We start from the raw sequence: 22,204 nt of genomic DNA, 5'->3' as shown, positions 1-22,204 counted from the left end.
TGATGCCAAAGAGCTCCATTTTGGTCTCATCTGACCACAACACTTTCACCTAGTTCTCCTCTGAATCATTCAGATGTTCATTGGCAAACTTCAGACGAGCATGTATATGTGCTTTCTTGAGCAGGGGGACCTTGCAGGCGCTGCATGATTTCAGTCCTTCACAGGGTAGTGTGTTACCAATTGTTTTCTTGGTGACTATGGTCCCAGCTGCCTTGAGATCATTGACAAGATCCTCCCATGTAGTTCTGGGCTGATTCCTCACCGTTCTCATGATCGTTGCAACTCCACGAGGTGAGATCTTGCATGGAGCCCCAGGCCGAGGGAGATTGACAGTTATTTTGTGTTTCTTCCATTTGCAAATAATCGCACCAACTATTGTCGCCTTCTCACCAAGCTGCTTGGCGATGGTCTTGTAGCCCATTCCAGCCTTGTGTAGATCTACAATCTTGTCCCTGACATCCTTGGATAGCTCTTTGGTCTTGGCCATGGTGGAGAGTTTGGAATCTGATTGATTGATTGCTTCTGTGGACAGGTGTCTTTTATACAGGTAACAAGCTGAGATTAGGAGCACTCCCTTTAAGAGTGTGCTCCTAATCTCAGCTCGTTACCTGTATAAAAGACACCTGGGAGCCAGAAATCTTTCTGATTGAGAGGGGGTCAAATATTTATTTCCCTCATTAAAATGCAAATCAATTTATAACATTTTTGACATGCGTTTTTCTGGATTTTTTTGTTGTTATTCTGTCTCTCACTGTTCAAATAAACCAACCATTTGCCCACTACCATTTGCCACAAACGTACAAAATCAGCAGGGGATCAAATACTTTTTTCCCTCACTGTAAATATTAGGATGAGCAATGTCGGAGTGGCATAGACTAAAATACAGTAGAATAGAATACAGTATATACATACAGTTGAAGTCGGAAGTTTACATACACTTAGGTTGGAGTCATTAAAACTCGTTTTTCAACCACTCCACAAATTTATTGTTAACAAACTATAGTTTTGGCATGACACAAGTAATTTTTCCAACAATTGTTTACAGATGATTTCACTTATAGTTCACTGTATCACAATTCCAGTGGGTCAGAAGTCTACATAGCTTGTAAAATTCCAGAAAATGATGTCATGGCTTTAGAAGCTTCTGATAGGCTAATTGACATAATTTGAGTCAATTGGAGGTGTACCTGTGGATGTATTTCAAGGCCTACCTTCAAACTCAGTGCCTCTTTGCTCTGGTTTATCCTTGGGAGCAATTTCCAAATGCCTGAAGGTACCACGTTCATCTCTACAAACAATAGTACGCAAGTATAAACACCATGGGACCACGCAGCCATCATACCGCTCAGGAAGGAGACGCTTTCTGTCTCCTAGAGATGAACGTACTTTGGTGCGAAAAGTGCAAATCAATCCCAGAACAACAGCAAAGGACCTTGTGAAGATGCTGGAGGAAACAGGTACAAAAGTATCTATATCCACAGTAAAACGAGTCCAATATCGATATAACCTGAAAGGCCGCTCAGCAAGGAAGAAGCCACTGCTCCAAAACCGGCATAAAAAAGCCAGACTACGGTTTGCAACTGCACATGGGGACAAAGATCGTACTTTCTGGAGAAATGTCCTCTGGTCTGATGAAACAAAAATATAACTGTTTGGCCATAATGTCCATCGTTATGTTTGGAGGAAAAAAGGGGAGCTTGCAAGCCGAAGAACACCATCCCAACTGTGAAGCACAGGGGTGGCAGCATCATGCTGTGGGGGTGCTTTGCTACAGGAGGGACTGGTGAACTTCACAAAATAGATGGCATCATGAGGAAGGAAAATTAAGTGGATATATTGAAGCAACATCTCAAGACATCAGTCAGGAAGTTAAAGCTTGGTCGCAAATGGGTCTTCCAAATGGACAATGACCCCAAGCATACTTCCAAAGTTGTGGCAAAATGGCTTAAGGACAATGAAGTCAAGGTATTGGAGTGGCCATCACAAAGCCCTGACCTCAATCCTATAGAAAATCTGTGGGCAGAACTGAAAAAGCTTGTGCGAGCAAGGAGGCCTACAAACCTGACTCAGTTACACAAGCTCTGTCAGGAGGAATGGGCCAAAATTCACCCAACTTATTGTGGGAAGCTTGTGGAAGGCTACCCGAAACGTTTGACCCAAGTTAAACAATTTAAAGGCAATGCTACCAAATACTGTGTATGTAAACTTCTGACCCACTGGGAATGTGATGAAAGAAATAAAAGCTGAAAGAAATAATTCTCTCTACGATTATTCGGACATTTCACATTCTTTAAAATAAAGTGGTGATCCTAACTGACCTAAGACAGGGAATTTTTACTAGGATTAAATGTCAGGAATTGTGATAAACTGAGTTTAAATGTATTTGGCTAAGGTGTATGTAAACTTCCGACTTCAACTGTACTCTTGAATACAGGGTGGGTGTCGTGTTGTCTGATAAATGTACTAAAATGGGAATAAAATGTTGTGGTACCACAAATGCCCCCTAAAAAAAACCCATGACTTTTGTGGCCAGTGCCCTTGGGCTGAATATAATAATTATAATTCCCTTCTCCCTACGTGCTGCTTGCTCCGAAGCACCTCTCATTCGCATGGCTCTCTTGTCACGTGATCGGGTCCGAGGCGCATATTGAAGATATTGGAAGAACTGTCGACATTTACTTTTCGTCAGCCTAATGAATAGCAAAAGCACTAGCCTATGTCAATCTACTATCCCCCATAGTACAAAAGTTGACCTATTCTGTGCGAGAAATAAATATTCCAAACATGGTCTGGGACAGTTGTGAGATGCGATAGACCCCAAATTAATACAAACACTAGCATCAAAAAAACGTTTTTACGCAATGATGCTGATGCAACGGATCAGAACGTTTAGCTTAAAATGTTTATAAACTATAGGCTATTTCTTCACATTATAAGCGCAGCAATGCGCACATGGCAGTAGGCGCGAATGTTCCATTAGTGGGAAAACACCATTATCAAAAGTGACTGCAAATGCAAGTAATGCTCTTATAAAGAGCATTATTATTATTATAGCTTTTTTTTACCCCTTTTTCTCCCCAATTTCATGAGATCCAATTGGTAGTTACATTCAGGTCCCATCGCTGCAACTCCCATACGGACTCGGGAGAGGCGAAGGTCGAGAGCCATGTGTCCTCTGAAACACGACCCTGCCAAGCCGCACTGCTTCCTGACACACTGCTCGCTTAACCCGGAAGCCAGCCGCACCAATGTGTCGGAGGAAACACTGTACAACTTGCGACCGTGTCAACGTGCATGCGCCCGGCCCACCACAGGAGTCACTAGAGCGCGATGGGACAAGGACATCCCGGCCGGCCAAACCCTCCCCAACCCGGACTACGCTGGGCCAATTGTGTGCCGCCTCATGGGTCTCCCGGTTGCAGTCGGCTGCGGCAGAGCCCGGGATCGAACCCGGATCTGTAGTGACGCCTCTAGTACTGCGATGCAGTGCCTTAGACCGCTGCGCCACTCGGGAGGCCATAAGGTGCATTTTTATGGTGAAAATGATCTTCCCCAAACTTGAAACTCACGCACTGTATATGTATGTCAGTTAGGCTCTACACCCGTTGTGAAGTGGATTAATGTGCTTCAATTTAAGAAGTTATTTGGCCACTTTAGTTGTGATACAAACCTTATCAAAACATATAGGCCTATGGGCTGGGCTACATGAGGTGTGCGACTATGATTTGAAAAAGTCGCAAATAAAAGGGTATGTGTTGTTTCTTGCCTTAAACTGGGCATCATTCACAAGTGATACTATATAATTCACAAGTGATAGGCTAATATTGTCACCCATCAGACTATTCTTGATTTAATCTTTGCATATACTAAATAATATGTGTGAAATTTGTTTTGATTTAGAATGAACCAGTATCATGCACCGGTCTCGAAACAAGGGCAGAGGAAAAAGATTAATGTAATCTATGCACTTAAATAGAGAATGGAGGATGCTTTTCCTGTGGTTCATTTTCATGCCAGCCAGGTATGCTATACTCCTGTTGTAAAGAGAAGCAATGTGCTTAATATTCGGAAGTTGAGATATAAATATAGCTGATGGATCCTCCTCTTTTTAATAAAGGCCATCACTCTGTTTTCTCATGCAATTGCAGAGCCTATAGAAATGTTGCGCAACATGAGCTCATGGGCTCTCATGAAGGGTTTGTTTTATATTTTCGATTCATTTGCAGTGATGTCAGAGTGATTTGAGGGACAATAGAGTGCGGAGTACCAGGCAGTTAGCAAGTTTGGTAGGCTACTAATGACCATCAGCAGCATCAGAGCTTGGAAATGCCTAATTACCGTGACTAAATGGCCATGTGGAATTTGACTGCCTTCATGACTCGTGACAGCCGGTAATATGGCTTCCGTACAGCCCTAGTCTGAAGGCATATGTCCATTCAATGAATTCTATTTCTGATTGAAATGACACCCACCCTGTATAATTTACCTTAAAAGTTTTAAAAAATCCATTCTTTTTATGAAAACAACATTTTCTTCAAGAAATTATCCAATAGTTTGACAACTCTGTTTGTAAGCTTTTAAATGATATCAAACCCAACCCTTTATCCTTTCCAGTGATGAAGACATAGATGTCTCATGGTATGGTGGGGTATGCAAAATGGGTCAATTTTGAGCACCTTTGTCTCCTGAATGTTTTGTCATTCAGGTCCAAAATGTCACTTTCTGACAACGTCTTCCATGGGCAAACATGTATGGAAAGTTTTGTTTAAATCTAAAGGGAAGCTGTTAAAAGGTGATTGAATTCAAATGGATTTACCCCAAAGAAGCATAAACACACAGGGATCCCATAGATAGAGCATACGGTAACTATAGATAATATTTTACTGCTCTTGACTGTCACCTTACATCTGTCCTTTTCTCCTGTCTCCTACTTCCTTGTCTTGTTGTCTCTTACCCTTCTGTCTCCTCGACTCCTGACTCCTATCTTGTCTCCTTGCCTCTTCAGGTTGAGCCATGATAATGTGGTCAGAGCCAGGGAGGTTCCAGAGGAGATGAGTTCTATAGCTCTCAATGACCTGCCACTACTGGCCATGGAGTATTGCTCTAGAGGAGACCTACGCAAGGTACACACGCGTGCGCGCACACACACACACACACACACACACACACACACACACTTGCAGTGATGCCATGTGTACAGTACCTTCAGAAAGTATTCACACCCCTTGATTTTTTCCACATGGATTAAATTGAGATTGTGTCACTGATCTGCACACAATACCCCATAATGTCAAAGTGGAATTATGTTTTTAGAAATGTTTACAAATTAATAAAAAATGAAAGCTGAATAGTCTTGAGTCAATAAGTTTTCAACCCTTTTCTTATGGCAAGCCTAAATAAGTTTGGTAGTAAAAATGTGCTTAACAAGTCACATAATACAATTGAAGTCGGCAGTTTACATACACCTTAGCCAAATACATTTAAACTCTGTTTTTCACAATTCCTGACACTTAATCCTAGTAAAAATTCCCTGTCAGAATAATAGTAGAGAGAATGATTTCTTTCAGCTTTTATTTATTTCATCACATTCCCAGTGGGTCAGAAGTTTACATACACTCAGTTAGTATTTGGTAGCATTGCCTTTAAATTGTTTAACTTGGGTCAAACGTTTCGGGTAGCTTTCCACAAGCTTCCCACAATAAGTTGGGTGAATTTTGGCCCATTCCTCCTGACAGAGCTGGTGTAACTGAGTCAGGTTTATAGGCCTCCTTGCTCGCACACGCTTTTTCAGTTCTGCTCACACATTTTCTATACGATTGAGGTCAGGGATTTGTGATGGTCACTCCAATACCTTGACTTTGTTGTCCTTAAGCCATTTTGCCACAACTTTGGAAGTATGCTTGGGGTCATTGTCCATTTGGAAGACCCATTTGCGACCAAGCTTTAACTTCCTGACTGATGTCTTGAGATGTTGCGTCAATATATCCACATAATTTTCCTTCCTCATGATACCATCTATTTTGTGAAGTGCACCAGTCCCTCCTGCAGCAAAGCACCCCCACAGCATGATGCTGCCACCCCTGTTCTTCACAGTTGGGATGGTGTTCTTCGGCTTGCAAGCTCCCCTTTTTTCCTCCAAACATAACGATGGACATTATGGCCAAACAGTTATATTTTTGTTTCATCAGACCAGAGGACATTTCTCCAAAAAGTACGATCTTTGTCCCCATGTGCAGTTGCAAACCGTAGTCTGGCTTTTTTATGCCGGTTTTGGAGCAGTGGCTTCTTCCTTGCTAAGCGGCCTTTCAGGTTATATCGATATTGGACTCGTTTTACTGTGGATATAGATACTTTTGTACCTGTTTCCTCCAGCATCTTCACAAGGTCCTTTGCTGTTGTTCTTGGATTGATTTGCACTTTTCGCACAAAAGTACGTTCATCTCTAGGAGACATAACGCGTCTACGTCCTGAGCGGTATGACGGCTGCGTGGTCCCATGGTGTTTATACTTGCGTACTATTGTTTGTACAGGCGTTTGGAAATTGCTCCCAAGGATGAACCAGACTTGTGGAGGTCTTGTCTGATTTCTTTTGATTTTCCCATGATGTCAAGCAAAGAGGCACTGAGTTTGAAGGTAGGCCTTGAAATACATCCACAGGTACACCTCCAATTGACTCAAATGATGTCAATTAGCCTATCAGATGCTTCTAAAGCATGACATCATTTTCTGGAATTTTCCAAGCTGTTTAAAGGCACAGTCAACTTAGTGTATGTAAACTTCTGACCCACAGGAATTGTGATACAGTGATTTATAAGTGAAATAATCTGTCTGTAAACAATTGTTGGAAAAATGACTTGTGTCATGCACAAAGTAGATTGCCAAAACTATAGTTTGTTAACAAGAAATTTGTGGAGTGGTTGAATAACTAGTTTTAATGACTCCAACCTAAGTGTATGTAAACTTCCGACTTCAACTGTATGTTGCATGGACTCGCTCTGTGTGCAATAACATTGTTTAATATTATTTTTAAATGACTACCCCATCGCTGTACCTCACACATACAATTATCTGTAAGGTCCCTCAGTCGAGCAGTGAATTTCAAGCACAGATTCAACCACAAAAAACAGGGAGTTTTTCCAATGCCTCACAAAGAAGTGCACCTGTTGGTAGATGGGTAAAAAAAAAGCAGACATTAAATATCCCTTTGAGCTTAACGCAGTTATTAATTACACTTTGGATGGTCTATCAATACACCCAGTCATTACAAACATACAGGCGCCATTCCTAACTCAGTTGGCAGAGAGGAAGGAAACCGCTTAGGGATTTCCCCATGAGGCCAATGGTGATTTTTAAATGAGTTACAGAGTTTAATGGCTGTGATAGGAGATAACTGAGGATGGCTCAACAACATTGTAGTTACTCAACAATACCATAAAGTGTGAAAAGAAGGACACCTGTACAGAATATAATAATATACATCCTGTTTTCAATAAGGCTCTAAAGTAATACTGCAAGAAATGTTGTCCTGAATACAAAGCGTTATGTTTGGGGCAAACACAACACATCACCTGAGTACCACTCTTCATATTTTCAAGAATGGTGGTGGCTGCATCATGTTATATGGGTATGCTTTTCATCGGCAAGGACTAGGGAGGTTTTTTGGCGGATAAAAATAAAGGGAATTTAGCTAAGCACAGGCAACATTCTTGAGGAAAACTTGGTTCAGTCTGCTTTCCAACAGACACTGGGACACATTCACTTTTCAGCAGGACAATTACCTAAAACACAATGCCAAATATACACTGGAGTTGCGATGTTCCTGAGTGGCCTAGTTAAAGTTTTGACTTAAATCGGCTTGAAATCTATTGCAAGACTTGAAAATGGCAGTCTAGCAATGATCAACAACCAACTTGACAGAGCTTGAATAATTTTTATAAGAATAATGGGTAAATATTGTACATTCCAGGTGTGCAAAGCTCTTAGACATACCTAGAAAGACTCATAGCTGTAATCACTGCCAAACGTGATTCTAACATGTATTGACTCAGGGGGTCTACTCAAGATATATTAGTGTTTTATTTTCCTTTAATTAATTTAAAAAATATATATATATATATTTCCTCCACTTTGACAGTAGAGTATTTTGTGTAGATATTTTACCAAAAATGACATTTAAATCCATGTTAATCCCACTTTGTTACACAACAAAATGAATGAATTGTATGTGACTGTGTTTTTCCTGATCCCTGTAGCTGCTGAACAAGCCAGAGAACTGCTGTGGACTGAAGGAGAGTCAAGTCCTGTCTCTACTCAGCCATGTTGGTAAGCTAGCCCCTTATAGTGACATATACTTGTTCATTCTAGAGGTTGCTTTCCAGGGGTGTATTCATTAGTGTACACCAAAGCAAAATGCTTTGCAACGAGAAACATTTTGTAACAAACAAGTGTTGCTTATTGGGCAAAGGTATATTAGTCCCTCTCGGTTTCAGCCCATTTGCTTCTGTTTGGTTCCAGTTTGAGGCTGGTACATTGATACTTTGCAAGCACCATGTTTGGGAGTTTCTTTGCATTTGAGGTAATGTAACATTATTGCACACACAGGGTCTGGTATCCAGTACCTCCATGAGAATAAGATCATCCACAGGGACCTGAAGCCAGAGAACATCGTACTGCAGGAGATCAGTGGGAAGGTGAGTGCACACACACACAAACAGGTATTTGGAAACTCAAATAAGTATTGGTGCTGTCCATCTCTCCTCCCCATCTTTCCCTCTTTCCATTTCTCTCTCGTCTAGTTGGTCCATAAGATTATAGATCTGGGTTACGCTAAGGACTTGGACCAGGGCAGTCTCTGTACCTCCTTCGTCGGAACTCAGCAGTACCTGGTGAGACCAAAGCTTTTTTATATACTGACAATATATGCAGCTGAACCTATTTCCAATGGGAATCGTGTATGTGTGTGTGCGTGCGTGCTACGTGCATGCGCATGTTAGGCTCCAGAGCTGTTTGAGAATAAGCCCTATACCGTGTCAGTGGACTACTGGAGTTTTGGGACCATGATCTTTGAGTGTACCTGTGGCTTCCGCCCCTTCCTACACAACATGCAGCCAGTTCAGTGGTGAGTGAGTGTCTGTCTGTCAACAATAGAAGGCAAATAATTGTATGTTCTTGTAGAACCAGTAAAGGTGTGTGTGTGTGTGTGTGTGTGTAGGACCAGTAAAGTGCGCAACAAAGGTCCCAAGGACATCATGGCTGTAGAGGATATGAATGGAGAAGTGAGATTCTCTACACACCTACCCTACCCCAACAATCTGAGCAGGTACACATGCACACACATATCAATCATAGTGGTCCTGTATGGTTCAGTTGGCAGAGCATGGCGCTTGCAACGCCAGGATTGTGGGTTTGATTCTTGAGGCCACCCATGCATAAAATGTATGCGCGCATGACTAAGTCGCTTTGGATAAAAGCGTCTGCTAAATGGAATGTACAGTATATTATTGTATTATACAGTGGGGAAAAAAAGTATTTAGTCAGCCACCAATTGTGCAAGTTATCCCACTTAAAAAGATGAGAGAGGCCTGTAATTTTCATCATAGGTTCACGTCAACTATGACAGGCAAAATGAGATTTTTTTTCTCCAGAAAATCACATTGTAGGATTTTTAATGAATTTATTTGCAAATTATGGTGGAAAATAAGTATTTGGTCAATAACAAAAGTTTCTCAATATTTTGTTATATACCCTTTGTTGGCAATGACACAGGTCAAACGTTTTCTGTAAGTCTTCACAAGGTTTTCACACGCTGTTGCTGGTATTTTGGCCCATTCCTCCATGCAGATCTCCTCTAGAGCAGTGATGTTTTGGGGCTGTCGCTGGGCAACACGGACTTTCAACTCCCTCCAAAGATTTTCTATGGGGTTGAGATCTGGAGACTGGCTAGGCCACTCCAGGACCTTGAAATGCTTCTTACGAAGCCACTCCTTCGTTGCCCGGGCGGTGTGTTTGGGATCATTGTCATGCTGAAAGACCCAGCCACGTTTCATCTTCAATGCCCTTGCTGATGGAAGGAGGTTTTCACTCAAAATCTCACGATACATGGCCCCATTCATTCTTTCCTTTACACGGATCAGTCGTCCTGGTCCCTTTGCAGAAAAACAGCCCCAAAGCATGATGTTTCCACCCCCATGCTTCACAGTAGGTATGGTGTTCTTTGGATGCAACTCAGCATTCTTTGTCCTCCAAACACGACGAGTTGAGTTTTTACCAAAAAGTTCTATTTTGGTTTCATCTGAACATATGACATTCTCCCAATCCTCTTCTGGATCCTCCAAATGCACTCTAGCAAACTTCAGACGGGCCTGGACATGTACTGGCTTAAGCAGGGGGACACGTCTGGCAGTGCAGGATTTGAGTCCCTGGCGGCGTAGTGTGATACTGATGGTAGGCTTTGTTACTTTGGTCCCAGCTCTCTGCAGGTCATTCACTAGGTCCCCCCGTGTGGTTCTGGGATTTTTGCTCACCGTTCTTGTGATCATTTTGACCCCACGGGGTGAGATCTCGCGTGGAGCCCCAGATCGAGGGAGATTATCAGTGGTCTTGTATGTCTTCCATTTCCTAATAATTGCTCCCACAGTTGATTTCTTCAAACCAAGCTGCTTACCTATTGCAGATTCAGTCTTCCCAGCCTGGTGCAGGTCTACAATTTTGTTTCTGGTGTCCTTTGACAGCTCTTTGGTCTTGGCCATAGTGGAGTTTGGAGTGTGACTGTTTGAGGTTGTGGACAGGTGTCTTTATACTGATAACAAGTTCAAACAGGTGCCATTAATACAGGTAACGAGTGGAGGACAGAGGAGCCTCTTAAAGAAGAAGTTACAGGTCTGTGAGAGCCAGAAATCTTGCTTGTTTGTAGGTGACCAAATACTTATTTTCCACCATAATTTGCAAATAAATTCATGAAAAATCCTACAATGTGATTTTCTGGATTTTTTTTCCTCAATTTGTCTGTCATAGTTGACGTGTACCTATGATGAAAATTACAGGCCTCTCTCATCTTTTTAAGTGGGAGAACTTGCACAATTGGTGGCTGACTAAATACTTTTTTCCCCCACTGTATTAGCAGCAGTTTTCGGAACTTTTAAAATGTAATTTAGTTTTTGCTCAATGTGTTAGCTTTTTTATGTGAGGAAAATGTTACACTTTGTCGTCGTGTGTCTGTGTGTAGGCCCCTGTTAGAGCCGGTGGAATCTTTGCTACAGATGCTGTTGCTGTGGGACCCTGCAACAAGAGGAGGAGGGACAGACCGTGACACACACACACCCTGCTGCTACACTGCCCTACAGAACATACTCAACATGAAGGTACACACACACTACAAAGCTTGAAAGCAACTTAGCAAGTGTTTGCGTAGCTTGGAAATTTAGTGTGAATGCAAGGGACTGTTCAATCTTATTCATTGGATAGCAACATGAGCCTCTGGAGGGGATTTCCTTTTCAATTGATGTGACTAGTGGTCTTGTCAAACAATTCCATATAATTATGCATATGTGTGCATTCCAGGTGATGCATGTGTTGGACATGACGTCAGCCCAGCTCCACTCCTTCGTCCTGGGCAGTGAGGAGGGGTTACACTCCCTGCAGCAGCGTGTGGAGACACACACCCACACACACATCCCTCCGCTCAGCCAGGAGCTGCTTTTGGAGACTGGAGTCTCCCTGGACCCCCGCAGACCACCAGCACACTGCCTCCCTGATGGACCGGTACAAGCGCGCGCGCACACATCAGACTTGGGTTCAAATACTATTTAGGGTATTTCAATTACATTTTAGTCATTTAGCAGACGCTGTTATTCAGAGCAAATTACAATTAGTGCATTCATCTTAAGATAGCTAGGTGGGACAAACATACATCTCAGTCATAGGAAGTAAAAAAAAAAAAATCAAACATTTGGAAGTAAGTAGTGGAGTATCGGAATGTATTTGGAAATACTTAAATGCACAGTATTTATTTGAAACATGTAGGTATTTTAAATAATGTCTTTGGAAATTGTAAAAAAGCAAGTGAAGTTTAGTCTGTTGCTGTAGGTTGAATGCAGCAGGTAATCATTCTTAAAGTATTGAGTTTAGATACTGTACCAATTCTGGGGTCAATTTGACTAATGGTTTATGTTAAGATTTGTGGAAAAAAAAATTGCTTTAGTGTATTGCAGTGGCGGTCGGTGACGTTTAAGATGATGGAGGACAATTATTTTTTTTATGAGCATGGCCTTATTTCTATTACAGCATACTGGATGACTGTCATTTATATTCCATTCACCCAGCTCAATGTAACATCGATAGGTTTAGGCCACTACATGATACTTGAACTTTCCCTATACCCATCAAGATGTTGCTACAACTTAGCCTATGAATGAAAGTTTACAACGTAGGTGCACAGGTCAAGAGAAATTTGAGTAATCAAGGTGACAGTGACACATTCAATACCGCCTTGCACCCTCTCGCCTGCATCTAGCTAATCTAGGGTGTAATCATTAGTCCAACAGTTACAAACGAGAGTTTCTATTGGACAAATTAATTTATGTTTATCCCCGTTTCATTCCATTTGCTTCCGTTTTAAGAAACGTTTTTCAACAGAATTGGCGGAATGAATACACCCCTGATCACACACAAACAGTTCACTTTCATAGCAGCCACATACAAACAGCATGATCATTTTGCTCGTTGTATAATTCCTTCTCGCATCTACGCGCTCTCATCCTCTCACCTTTTCCTTTCGCTTGTAGACTACAGTGCACAACACATCAGCTGTCTGTGACCAGGCGAAAAAACCTTTCCAAGGCAAACCTTCATATTGTAACTGCTAACCGCTACACACAGCCTACATTGTTGTCACCATATTAGCTAACGTCATAGTCAAAATAGCTACTAGAACTAAGGTGTTAGTAAACTCGCTACAATAATGCAGTACAGTGCACAGTCAGCAAGCAGTTTAGCAGCTTATCTTGACTTGGAAGAGTTCCAGTGTTGGATAGCCATAGCCAGCTAGCTAACACAACATACCTATCTGTTTGAATAGGCTAAACTAGCTAGCTGCATTCACTAGCTAAGTAAAAGTGAAAAAAAAAAAAGAAATATAGCTAGCTCTCGCTTCTCCTTCATTTAAGAAATTAATTTGTTCAAAACTGTTCAACTTTGTCTCTCTCTCTTTGAGTCAACTACTCGCTACATTTTTATGTACTGCAGTGCTAACTAGCTGTAGCTTATACTTTCAGTACTAGATTCATTCTCTGATCCTTTAATTGGGTAGACAAAGTGTCAATTCATGCGGCAAGAACTCTGATAGGTTGGAGGACGTCCTCCGGGAAGTTGTTATAATTATTGCGTAAGTCTATGGAAGGGGGTGAGAATCATGAGCCTCCCAGGTTTTGTATTGAAGTCAATGAACCCAGATGAGGACGGAAACTAGCTGTCCTCCGGCTACATCATGGTGCTACCCTACAGAGTGCTGTTGAGACTATTGTAGACCTTCATTGCACAACAGTGTTTTAATCAATTATTTGGTGACGTGAATATATTTAGTATAGTTTTGTCTAAAAAATATATATATTTTTTCAATGTTTCACTATTTTTATTTTTATGAAATTCACTGAGGAGGATGGTCCTCCCCTTCTTCCTCTGAGGAGCCTCCACTGGTGTATTGGTATATTGCGGTCATTTTTTTATTCTGAGACTGTGTACACTGAAGTGTGTACACCATTAGTTAAGGCAATTAATTAGAGGCTAATTAATTGAGTCAATGTGACTTATGGTTCGTGAGAAGATTTGTTAGCATATGTGCTAACTTGCATCTATAGGTACAGTGCGGCCATATTTGAATGCAGCTAAAAAGAAAATATCCAAACCATTAAAGACTAATGTAATGAGTGTAAATACAAAACCTGGAGTGAATCTGACATATGGTTCAGGATTGCAGATGATATTGAGCATTAGCTTTACATATGCAAAGGATGAGACGTTAATAGTTTCCTTGTTTTTTGAGATATCAATACCAAATTAATTGTGGTTCATTTTAGGGACGTCCATGATATCGATGACACATTTCAAGTTGATAGTCCACTGTGGAGTGGATTTACAGTGGACTAAATGGACACATAAAATGATATTTTGCCATCTTTTGACCAATCCCTTAGCTTTTCTCAAACTAAGTTTGGGCCTACATTTCAAATGTGGTGTCATTTGGTCCTATGGTTCATGAGAAGAAGATGTAAGTATTTTTAGTATATTTTGGCATGTATGCTAATATGCATGTAATGGTATAGTGTGGCCATGTTACTTTCTCAATAACACATTTTTCCATGAGAAGATTTTGTATGATTATCATTAGTGCTACGTAGTCAAAAAAGGGAACCGTTAATAGTTATTATATAAAAGATATCAATGCCAAACTTAACATGGTTCATCATGGTAATGTCTTTAATTACCAATGTCCCCCCCCCCCCCCCCCCCCCCCAAAAAAAAAAGAATTTCAGGTCTGCTGAGCACAAACTTGAATGTTGTGAAAATTTTGTGCGACTTCCGGCGCATTTACTTTCAACATTGAGGCTGTAGCCGCTTTAAGTTAGTTTTTAACAGTGGCCAAGTAGTATACTGTGGCTATTTTATCATAATGTAGGCCTACCAGAGTGGCCTACCATCAAAAACAATGGAGAAAAATGCATTCCATTAAATGTTTACATAGAAATAGCTGTTCTATCATTCAACCTACGGTAGCAGCAAATGTGTAGTGTTCAATGTAGGCCTACATTCCATGAGACTTTGGGAAAAAAACATGCAGGGCTAGACATTAACCTGTTTAGCCACTTGTCCTTCAGACAAGGTGGTGAGTGAAAATGTTGTTTGATGCAAGAAACCACTACAAAATAAATAAATAATTATTCCCATACCATTATTACAGAGAATCAGACACATTATGCTACCCTCTGCCTATTGGCTACTTAGCTTATTCAAGACCGTCTCAAAATACAACACTGCCTCTTTAAGACATAAAAAAGCTCTTTACCTGACTTGAGATTCAAAGATGGCTAGAAATGCCACATTTTATGCTCTTGTAGGAAGCAACCACTCCCCCCCCCCCCCCCCATTATTTATAGCTATAACTGGGCTAATAACTCACTAACTAGCAAAGAATATGAACAAATGTGCACAGGTGGCTACATGCAGCTCTCGCTTTGATCTCAAAACAAGCGCATCTACTTGCCACCGCTCATGCTATAAACACAGTCCAGTTCAAAGTGAATGGCACAGATCCATATGGCAATGGCTATTTGCATATAGGCCTACTGCAGCTCTGATTGGTTATGGCGCACCGGTCTGTGTAGAGTACGGGCCTGTCAATGCAATAGAATCATACTCCAATTCGCTCTATCTACAAGAAAATCTCTTGCACAGTTTTGCATACTAAGTCTTCCACAGTTCGTTTTGTTTTGGTACAGTGAGGGAAAAAAGTATTTGATCCCCTGCTGAATTGGTACGTTTGCCCACTGACAAAGAAATGATCAGTCTATAATTTTAATGGTAGGTTTATTTGAACAGTGAGAGACAGAATAACAACAAAGAAATCCAGAAAAACGCATGTCAGAAATGTTATAAATTGATTTGCATTTTAATGAGGGAAATAAGTATTTGACCCCCTCTCAATCAGAAAGATTTCTGGCTCCCAGGTGTCTTTTATACAGGTAAAGAGCTGAGATTAGGAGCACACTCTTAAAGGGAGTGCTCCTAATCTCAGTTTGTTACCTGTATAACAGACACCTGTCCACAGAAGCAATCAATCAATCAGATTCCAAACTCTCCACCATGGCCAAGATCAAAGAGCTCTCCAAGGATGTCAGGGACAAGATTGTAGACCTACACAAGGCTGGAATGGGCTACAAGACCATCGCCAAGCAGCTTGGTGAGAAGGTGACAACAGTTGGAGCGATTATTTGCAAATGGAAGAAACACAAAATAACTGTCAATCTCCCTCGGCCTGGGGCTCCTTGCAAGATCTCACCTCGTGGAGTTGCAATGATCATGAGAACGGTGAGGAATCAGCCCAGAACTACACGGGATGCTCTTGTCAATGATCTCAAGGCAGCTGGGACAATAGTCACCAAGAAAACAATTGGTAACACACTACGCCGTGAAGCACTGAAATCCTGCAGCACCTGCAAGGTCCCCCTGCTCAAGAAAGCACATATACAGGCCCGTCTGAAGTTTACTAATGAACATCTGAATGATTCAGGGGAGAACTGGGTGAAAGTGTTGTGTTCAGATGAGACCAAAATGGAGCTCTTTGGCATCAACTCAACTCGCCGTGTTTGGAGGAGGAGGAATGCTGCCTATGACCCCAAGAACACCATCCCCACCATCAAACATGGAGGTGGAAACATTATGCTTTGGGGGTGTTTTTCTGCTAAGGGGACAGGACAACTTCACCGTATCAAAGGGACGATGGACGGGGCCATGTACCGTCAAATATTGGGTGAGAACCTCTTTCCCTCAGCCAGGGCATTGAAAATGGGTCGTGGATGTGTATTCCAGCATGACAATGACCCAAAACACACGGCCAAGGCAACAAAGGAGTGGCTCAAGAAGAAGCACATTAAGGTCCTGGAGTGGCCTAGCCAGTCTCCAGACCTTAATCCCATAGAAAATCTGTGGAGGGAGCTGAAGGTTCGAGTTGCCAAACGTCAGCCTCGAAACCTTAATGACTTGGAGAAGATCTGCAAAGAGGAGTGGGACAAAATCCCTCCTGAGATGTGTGCAAACATGGTGGCCAACTACAAGAAATGTCCGACCTCTGTGATTGCCAACAAGGGTTTTGCCACCAAGTACTAAGTCATGTTTTGCAGAGGGGTCAAATACTTATTTCCCTCATTAAAATGCAAATCAATTTATAACATTTTTGACATGCGTTTTTCTGGATTTTTTTGTTGTTATTCTGTCTCTCACTGTTCAAATAAACCTACCATTAAAATTATAGACTGATCATTTCTTTGTCAGTGGGCAAACGTACAAAATCAGCAGGGGATCAAATACTTTTTTCCCTCACTGTATGTTACATTGAAAGTGGCTAATATTGCGTTGATTTAAGCACAATTCCCACAGTAGAGTGAAACGTTGATGGTCTTAACTAAAGGGGAAAACTCTAGAATGTTGAGTGAAGTTCAATCTCATGTTTCTTTCTCTGTGGGAGCTGATATTTCTTCTGCGTGGCAGTCGGAGGGGAGCTGCGCGCCCGCAGCTTAGAGGGAACAATGTTAATGACCCTAAAACGTTTCAAGTTGACAGGCCCCTAATAACAAATAATCAAATACACGTATTTGAACCCAGGTCTGACACACACACTAGGGTTGGGCGATATTACGATAGCATCGTCTATCAACGATGACTGACAGTCATCATCGATGATGACTACATTGTGATGTGACAGACGATGGTTTAGCCTATTTAGACTTGACTGGCACCGCACTGTAAAAAACTGAGTCTTGCATTCCGAGTAATTTGCCTATTCTTATTTGCTATAGCCTATTTCAATAAATGTTATCAAATCAAATTTTATTTGTCACATGCGCCGAATACAACAGGTGTAGACCTTACCGTGAAATGCTTACTTACGAGCCCTTAACCAACAATGCAGTTCAAGAAATATAAATGTATTTAGTAAATAAATATAAAATAAAAAGTAACACAATAAAATATCAATAATGAGGGTACCGTGTCAATGTGCGGGGGTACAGGTTAGTCGAGGTAATTTGTACATGTAGGTAGGGGTAAAGTGACTATGCTTAAATAATAAACAGCGAGTAGCAGCAGTGTAAAAACAAAGGGGGGGGGGGGGTCAATGTAAATAGTCCGGGTGGCCATTTGATTAATTGTTCAGCAGTCTTATGGCATGGGGGTAGAAGCTGTTAAGGACCTAGACTTGGCGCTCCGTTACCGCTTGCCATGCGGTAGCAGAGAGAAGTCTATGACTTGGGTGACTGGAGTCCTTGACAATTTTGGGCCTTCCTCTGACACCGCCTAGTATATAGGTCCTGGATGGCAGGAAGCTTGGCCCCAGTGATGTACTGGGCCGTATGCACTACCCTCTGTAGCGTCTTGCGGTCGGGTGCCGAGCAGTTGCCATACCAGGCGGTGATGCAACCGGTCAGGATTCTATCGATAGTGCAGCTGTAGAACTTTTTGAGCATCTGGGGACCCATGCCAAATCTTTTCAGTCTCATGAGGGGGAAAAGGTGTTGTCGTGCCCTCCACAACTGTCTTGGTGTGTTTGGACCATGATAGTTTGTTGGTGATGTGAACACAAAGGAACTTGAAACTCTTGACCCGCTCCACTACAGCCCGTCGATGTGAATGGGGGCGTGTTCGGCCCTCCTTTTCCAATAGTCCATGATCAGCTCCTTTGTCTTGCTCACGTTGAGGGAGAGGTTGTTGTCCTGGCACCACACTGCCAGGTCTCTGACCTCCTCCCTATAGGCTGTGTCATCGTTGTCGGTGATCAGGCCTACCATTGTTGTGTCGTCTGCAAACTTAATGATGGTGTTGGAGTTGTGCTTGGCCACGCAGTCGTGGGTGAACAGGGAGTACAGGAGGGGTCTAAGCACGCACCCCTGAGGGGCCTGCGTGTTGAGGATCAGCGTGGCAGATGTGTTGTTGCCTACCCTTACCACCTGGGGGCGGCCCGTCAGGAAGTCCAGGATCCAGTTGCAGAGGGAGGTGTTTAGTCCCAGGGTCCTTAGCTTAGCGGGCATTATGGTGTTGAACTCTGAGCTGTAGTCACTGAAAAGCATTCTCACATAGGTGTTCCTTTTGTCCAGGTGGGAAAGGGCAGTGTGGAGTGCAATAGAGATTGCATCATCTGTGGATCTGTTGGGGTGGTATGCGAATTGGAGTGGGTCTAGGGTTTCTGGGATGATGGTGTTGATGTGAGCCATGACCAGCCTTTCAAAGCACTTCATGGCTACCGGCGTGAGTGCTACGGGGCAGTAGTCATTTAGGCAGGTTACCTTCGCTTTCTTGGGCACAGGGACTATGGTGGTTTGCTTGAAACATGTAGGTATCACAGACTCGGTCAGGGAGAGGTTGAAAATGTCAGTGAAGACACTTGCTATACTGTTATAGAGTATAGCCTACAGATCACGAGAGGAATGTAGGCCAGACTGAGCAGAGAATTCCACCAAAGCAGCGCAAAATGTCCAGTCAGAAAATATTGTTTCTCTCTCTGTTGGATTCATGGGCATTATGCCCCATTCATATTGTGACTGATTTAATTACGCCATACAACATCATCACCAGTGTTGGGATTAGTTACATATTACTCGTTACATTTATCAAAAGTAACACGTTACTTTACAATATTTGTGTGGAAAGTAACGCATTATGTTACATTCATTAAATAAATCTCAAAATCTTAGCGTATGTTTGACTGTTGGAGGGAGCAAGGCGAGCCGTGCACGCTCTACCAAAGATGGGCTACTTACTAACTCAGGTTTGATCACTAGTTTCTCCTTTCATCTGTGGCGCTGCTTTCTGTGCTAATCTACAAGTACTGCGCTATATATGGGCTGCTTAATTAGCCATATACACTGAGTGTACAAAATATATGCTCTTTTCATGACATAGACTGACCAGGTGAAAGCTAGCATCCCTTATTGATGTCAAACCTCTTCTGCTCCTCCACCAGAAAGGAATATTAGAAAAGATTTGCCATTGCCTCTGTCCAGGCTTTCAAAGACATTGTCTTTCATCATTTGATTTCGCGCTATAGCCCAACTGAAGTTTTAGCGGATGAACAAAATAAATAATTTGGGGGGGACAATAGGGGCGATAGCATCGTATATCACAATGTTTTATGGGTATATAATCAGGAGAAAGGTTGACATCGCCCAACCATAACACATATACACACACACACACACACACACACTTCAAATCTCTCTCATTCACTCACTCACACATACACAAACACACTGACATGTTTTCATTTCTCTCTAGCGAGGCTGGGACAGCGCCATAGTCTACATGTATGATAAGAGTCTGACTAAATACTCTGGACCTTTCACTGCCCGACCCCTGCCTGACAGCGTCAACTTCATAGGTAGGCATCACAACTACACAATCCCATAGGTAGGCATCACAACTACACAATCCCATAGGTAGGTATCAAAACTACACAACCCTCTAGGTAGGGCTGGGCGATTATGGCCAAAATATCATATCACAGTATTTTTCTAATTTTTGACGGTATGACGGTATTTTATGTTTTTGAATAATAAAAATTCTAAATTTGCTTTATGAGTAGTGTGTGACCCTAGGGTGGCAACACATACATTCTAAGTGATTTCAATGGGTCTTTCTCCATTTTGATTGTTTTATACTGTTCAATTAAACACATTTTCTGCATTTTAATATATTTTTTCCTGCACTCATTTGAGATCATTTCCACACTGCCACGTAGGGCTGCACGATATTGGCAAAATAATCTAGGCCTAATTTTTTTACCAAATGTTGCAGTTGAGATTTGACTTGCGATTTTAGATTAAAAAACTTGGGTGAACTGTTGAAATAATAGTGGACACTTTGAATACAGTGTTTGACATGACAACGAATGAAAATGCCAGGGAGGAGTTATTGTGACACGGTAGGAACCAAAGTGGTGGTCAATGTTTCCTATGGGACCCTATAATCTTTGGCTACATTAAATGTTTTCTCTTAGCTACTTCATGTAGCTAACATATTCCTGCTTTGCCTAATCCTCTTTGGTTTAGAAGATACTATTGTACAAACAACATGCTGATTTAGGCCTCCATCACTGGTATCAGGCTGTATTAGCTAGCTACGTTTGCTCTGACTCAGTACATTTATTAGCTAGCCAGCAAACTAGCTATTAGCTTTAGCAGCTAACATGATTTAGGCACAACTTACTTAGAACAGACAAACTAGCTGTTTGCAGATGTAAGAAACACAAACTAATAGTGTAATTATAGAACACTTGTGGATTTATATTAAGACGCAAAGTGGAAACCGCATCGTTGTCATCAACATTGTTGCATGTGCTGCATTGGTCGAGCAACAACAAATGCTCTCCTTGAGTGACAGGGGGCGGGGCTTGGTCTGTGTAGAAAGCGGCTTGGAGAGCGAGAGCGGAGAGAGATGACTCAAGTAGCGAAGTAAATTATAAAAATGAACGTTACACATGGCGTATCACATTTAACAAACCAAACATTCAAATACCGTTATAGAAGATAAAGTAAAAACCCAAACGGGTCCGTGCATCAATACCTGTATATCGTAAAATACGGTATACCGCCCAGCCCTACCTCTAGTTAGGCTTCCCAACTACACAAACCCATAGGTAGGCCTCACAACTACACAATCCCATAGGTAGGCATCACAACTACACAATCCCATAGGTAGGCATCACAACTACACAACCCCATAGGTAGGCATCACAACTACACAACCCCATAGGTAGGCATCACAACTACACAATCCCATAGGTAGGCATCACAACTACACAACCCCATAGGTAGGCATCACAACTACACAATCCCATAGGTAGGCATCACAACTACACAACCCCATAGGTAGGCCTCACAACTACACAATCCCATAGGTAGGCATCACAACTACACAATCCCATAGGTAGGCATCACAACTACACAATCCCATATGTAGGCACAACCTAACAACTCCATAGATACTGTAGGCTTAAAAATCTGCCAAGACTATCACTATATGCTCTTCTCAATGTGAGTATTCCTTGATGCAGGGTTAAAATTGGGAAAAGCTAATAGCAAGTCTGGACAGAATTCAATTCTGTTAACCTCATCCCCAGGCTATTGACAAAGCGCAGATAAGTGTCTGGGAACGAGATTACAATTCTATTGAAGTTTATGTCTGTAAGCAGGAAGTCGCCCAGCTATGTATGATGATGATGTCATATTGCTGCTGTGTCTAAATGTGAACTGTTCCTCACTCTGTGTGTGTGTCTGTCAGTGAGGGAGACGAAGACCCAGCTACCTCTTACTGCTCTAAGGAAGGTGTGGGGAGAGGCGGTTAGCTACATCTGTGGTCTGAGAGAAGATTACAGCAGACTGTACCAGGGACAGAGAGCTGCCATGTAGGCGCACACTGTCAAACACACTCACTCACACACACA

The 22,204-nt window shown here is 42.1% G+C and overlaps 1 protein-coding gene across 2 annotated transcripts in view; it reads left to right on the top strand.

Annotated features, from left to right (window-relative positions):
• Positions 1-22,204, top strand: part of LOC311136246 (inhibitor of nuclear factor kappa-B kinase subunit alpha-like) — a 29,901-nt gene that overhangs the window by 4,093 nt on the left and 3,604 nt on the right. For both annotated transcript variants that reach the window (XM_084170377.1, XM_084170378.1), the window contains exons 3-12: positions 5,006-5,123; positions 8,253-8,322; positions 8,602-8,690; positions 8,796-8,885; positions 8,994-9,118; positions 9,212-9,319; positions 11,225-11,360; positions 11,560-11,760; positions 20,038-20,140; positions 22,042-22,165. In XM_084170377.1, coding sequence (XP_084026503.1) covers positions 5,006-5,123; positions 8,253-8,322; positions 8,602-8,690; positions 8,796-8,885; positions 8,994-9,118; positions 9,212-9,319; positions 11,225-11,360; positions 11,560-11,760; positions 20,038-20,140; positions 22,042-22,165 — 1,164 coding nt within the window. The remainder of the gene's footprint in view (positions 1-5,005; positions 5,124-8,252; positions 8,323-8,601; positions 8,691-8,795; positions 8,886-8,993; positions 9,119-9,211; positions 9,320-11,224; positions 11,361-11,559; positions 11,761-20,037; positions 20,141-22,041; positions 22,166-22,204) is intronic.

The sequence above is a fragment of the Coregonus lavaretus genome, assembly GCF_964263955.1.
Source record: "Coregonus lavaretus genome assembly, chromosome: 1".
Taxonomy (NCBI): Eukaryota; Metazoa; Chordata; class Actinopteri; order Salmoniformes; family Salmonidae; genus Coregonus; species Coregonus lavaretus.
Note: the sequence above shows the minus strand (reverse complement) of the source record. Positions and strands in the feature narration are given on the sequence as shown.